Consider the following 3,785-nt stretch of genomic DNA (forward strand, 5'->3'; position numbering starts at 1 on the left):
GAAGGCTATAGAATACACAGTTTTGGGTTACACACCATGATGAACTGGTCTCAGCTGTCCTAACTAGGACACCAGGGGACACACAAATCAAATTGCATCATATGGTGGATTTGGGAATCTGCCTTCTAAGCAAAGACAGAAGAGAGAAAAACAGGGCAGGATTACCTAATTTCAATGTGCTTTCAATGTGCCTGCTTATACCAAATTTTCTATACAGAAAATACAGATTTGTTAACAGGAATGCAGGGTATAAACACTCAAATACCCAAAGGGTGTCAGCTACCTTAAACTAATCAATCCTGCTCTCCAGGGATGAAATGTTTAATCATGAACAAGAGGATCTGATAAAACCTTTCTGCTTTTAACTAAGTATGTAGTTTTCTGTGTCTGCAGGTAGTGAGTTCTAATTTTGTTTCCACAGGTGGAGACCATTGGTGATGCCTACATGGTGGCGAGTGGTTTACCAAAGAGGAATGGCAACCGGCATGCAGTAGACATCTCCATGATGGCTCTGGATATCCTCAGCTTCATGGGATCTTTTGAACTGAGACATCTGCCGGGTCTGCCTGTGTGGATTCGCATTGGAATTCACTCTGGTACACAGTAGTGCTAGATCAACGATGACAATATGTTGCCTTGTTTTTGAAAAGAACTGACTCCCATACAAGGTCTGGTAGTACATCATACCTGATTGCTCTCCTCATGGGGAATCAGTTTGAAAAAAATGTACCTAGAAGAAGAGCAACAGAAATAAAATGTCACTGCTTTGCTCCCCTGTAGTGAAATAACCCCTACCCATTCATTCACAGTTTAAGTCAGTAGCTAGGATGAACAACTGCCATTATTCCTGGTATGATTAAACCAGTTGTATCAAGTAAGCCTTCATAGATTTTTCCTCCCTGACTAAAGTGGAGATCAGTCATGGCCAGCTATGCTTATCTAGACAAAAAATGAAGACTTGTATTTTATGCTTTTGGAGGCAAAAGTTTTGTGAAGCCTATGCAGGAATTAATATTTTGATTTATCTATAAAAACGCTTCTTATCAAAGGGGAACTCCAGATAGTTCAACAACTTTGGGAAATTCATCAACCACCTAAACGCCAGCTGCCAAGGGAGGAACATATCAGAGAAAATGACTGAGGCACTGGGAAACTGCTTGAGGCTCCACTATGCACCCTTTTGTAATGAAGCTTATTCTATTTTTCTCTTGCTTCCAAACCTGACAGTTAATAACTGTACTTTTTTTTCTGCATAGAAAAAATTAATACTGTGCAGCTGTGTCCTTTTTACGCTCTTATTAGATTGTGCAAGACTAACAGAGCTAGGCTTGGTTTGGAGGAAGGGGAGATCACAAGATATTGTGGGAAGTGAGGTACAGAGTATTGCCATTGGTGAGGAATGTAGAGCTCCAGCAGGCACTGCACTGCTCTGCAGTAGTGAGACACCTCCCAAACAAATAGTCTCTTGATCCACCGTTTCTTAATGCTCTGCATCTCCTTTCTAGGTCCATGTGCGGCTGGTGTGGTTGGAATAAAAATGCCTCGTTACTGTTTGTTTGGAGATACAGTAAACACAGCTTCGCGGATGGAATCCACAGGCTTGCGTAAGGATTTAATTTTAGCTGTCAGTGTAACGGGACCAAAGGCTATTGCTTAGTTTGTGACCACAGTGTCTGTTTTCAGCTGAGAACAATTTATTATCAGCTTGCAGAACTTTTAGAGATAAAGAAGCCCTATTTGTTTTGATTACCAATTATTTAACTGTCCAAAGTGACAGTGGGCACTTCACTGGGCAATGAAGAGTTGTTCCTTGTTCATGCTTCAGTGCTGGTAACGGGGAGTTTGTAGACTGGTTCACTGCCTGAATTCCTCTGGAAGATATGCTACTCATGTGCCTGGATTAATTTTACTCTATGAAGTGTAGATTTTAGTCTGCCCTAGAATTGTATCACAGTTTTGTTGAGTAAATATACTGACTGTGTATTTTAAGTTGAAGCAATTATGTCTTCAACTTCAGCATTAGGGAACTGTGCCAAGAGCCAGGTTTTTTTCCTTCTGCCCAGTGTTTTCCCATGACCATTCCCTAATAGGTCTCTAACAATTATGCTTTTCCCTTTTGGCATCTAAATACTACAGATACCATTGTCACCTGTATTTCAGATCAATGGCTGTACCAGCTCCCTAGATATACCATGTAGTGGAGTCAAATTTTTCATACAGCAGTGTAATTGCTTCTCATTTAATTTAACTCTCAGAATTTATGTTCATAACAATTGAAGGAACTTCTGCTATAGCACCAGTTTTCACATATACTTAATGTGATTACATGGTAAGTTTCCAGGTTGAGCTTTCATTGTCTCTTTAATTTTTAGCTTTAAGGATTCATGTAAGTGGTTCCACTATTAACATCCTGAAAAGAACAGACTGCCAATTCCAGTATGAAGTGAGAGGAGAAACGTACTTGAAGGTAACCTTTTCCATGCACATGCAGGAATACAGAGAAGAGGGATAGTAAAAAGTATTATATAGCTGAGAGTACCACAAACTTAATTAACAGCTGGGGAAAAAGGGTTACAGATAATTGGTATCACAGTCTCTAGTGGTTGAAGAGACTTCTATAATAAAGACGATGCAGGCAATGAAGAGCTCCCTAAGTCATAAATAAAATTACAACATAAAAATGTGGAGAACAAATGAAACATACCACTTGGAACAGAAAATTGTGGAGTGAATTCATCTGATGAAAGGTAAGCTGAATGTACTGTTAATTTGCTTATACTCCAATATCTGACTGTCCCTCTACAATCCATTTATTTCAGTCTGTTACACTTGTCTGTCCTTGGGAGCTGATGGAAGGCAGCACAGCTCACCTCTCCTATGGTGTGTTTCAGGTCATGGAACAAGGAAATGGGTGTGCAGCTGCATCTACCCCATTATTTTTCTTCTCACATCTGATTTTTAATCCTTTGCCATCAGCACCAGTTACTGAAAACAAGCAGAGGCAAACATGACAATGTGTAACACAGTATTATTTAAGTAAATTAACTACTGGGAATTCCATTCTAATCCCAAGATTGTGCTTTCTTTTCTTTGTCATATATATTTAGGGCAGAGGAACAGAGATTACCTACTGGTTGACGGGTACCGAGGACAAGAAATACAATCTTCCAACACCTCCTTCTGTGTAAGATGGTCTTTATATGTGTAAAGGGAAGAGAAATCCCCATTCTTTGTGCTTTAGCCTTCATTGTTGCTCCCTGGCACTTGTGGATTTTTTATACTATTGAACTTATAACAGTGTATATTCATATAAACATGTAAATATTCATGAGATGGGATTAAGTGTGTGCTGAAGGTTATTTGTCTATATAAGCATTTAGCAGGTTCATTTCGTTGGAAGGGAAGTAAGACTTACAGGACAAGTTGCTGATATAAGGGCAAAAGATGGACAGAAGAATGAAAAACATCAATATTCCCAAAAATTTAGTCCCAGTGGCACCTGTGTGTCACAGTGTGGGAAGAGGATAACCACAACTGAATGTGCAGCTCTCTCTAATACCAGAAAAGAGCCGGTGAGCTCTTGTAGGGAAATTTGTAGGGGAATGAAACTTGCAGGATTTTAAGCAGTACTCTGCTACAAGAGGTGAACAAAGTTACTGTAATACTACACGGGAATAGTCTTTAAAAATTGAACGAGAGGTTATCTTCTAACACAGAAGAGAGAAGTTATCAGGAAAAAATATGAAGTTGATGTCCTGGAACTGAGCCATAATTTTACATTAGAA

General features: G+C 39.4%; 1 protein-coding gene across 1 annotated transcript; it reads left to right on the forward strand.

Annotated features, from left to right (window-relative positions):
• Positions 1 to 421: 421 nt before the first annotated feature.
• On the forward strand, positions 422 to 3,184 carry LOC108510629 (heat-stable enterotoxin receptor-like; the record flags this gene model as incomplete). The annotated part of the gene is made up of 4 exons (XM_017840293.1): positions 422 to 596; positions 1,506 to 1,604; positions 2,373 to 2,467; positions 3,108 to 3,184. Coding segments are annotated over 4 exons (446 nt in total), but the record flags the coding sequence as incomplete, so codon positions are not given.
• Positions 3,185 to 3,785: the final 601 nt, after the last annotated feature.

The sequence above is a fragment of the Lepidothrix coronata genome, unplaced genomic scaffold (assembly GCF_001604755.1).
Source record: "Lepidothrix coronata isolate B3197 unplaced genomic scaffold, Lepidothrix_coronata-1.0 Scaffold1670, whole genome shotgun sequence".
In the NCBI taxonomy this organism is placed as follows: Eukaryota; Metazoa; Chordata; class Aves; order Passeriformes; family Pipridae; genus Lepidothrix; species Lepidothrix coronata.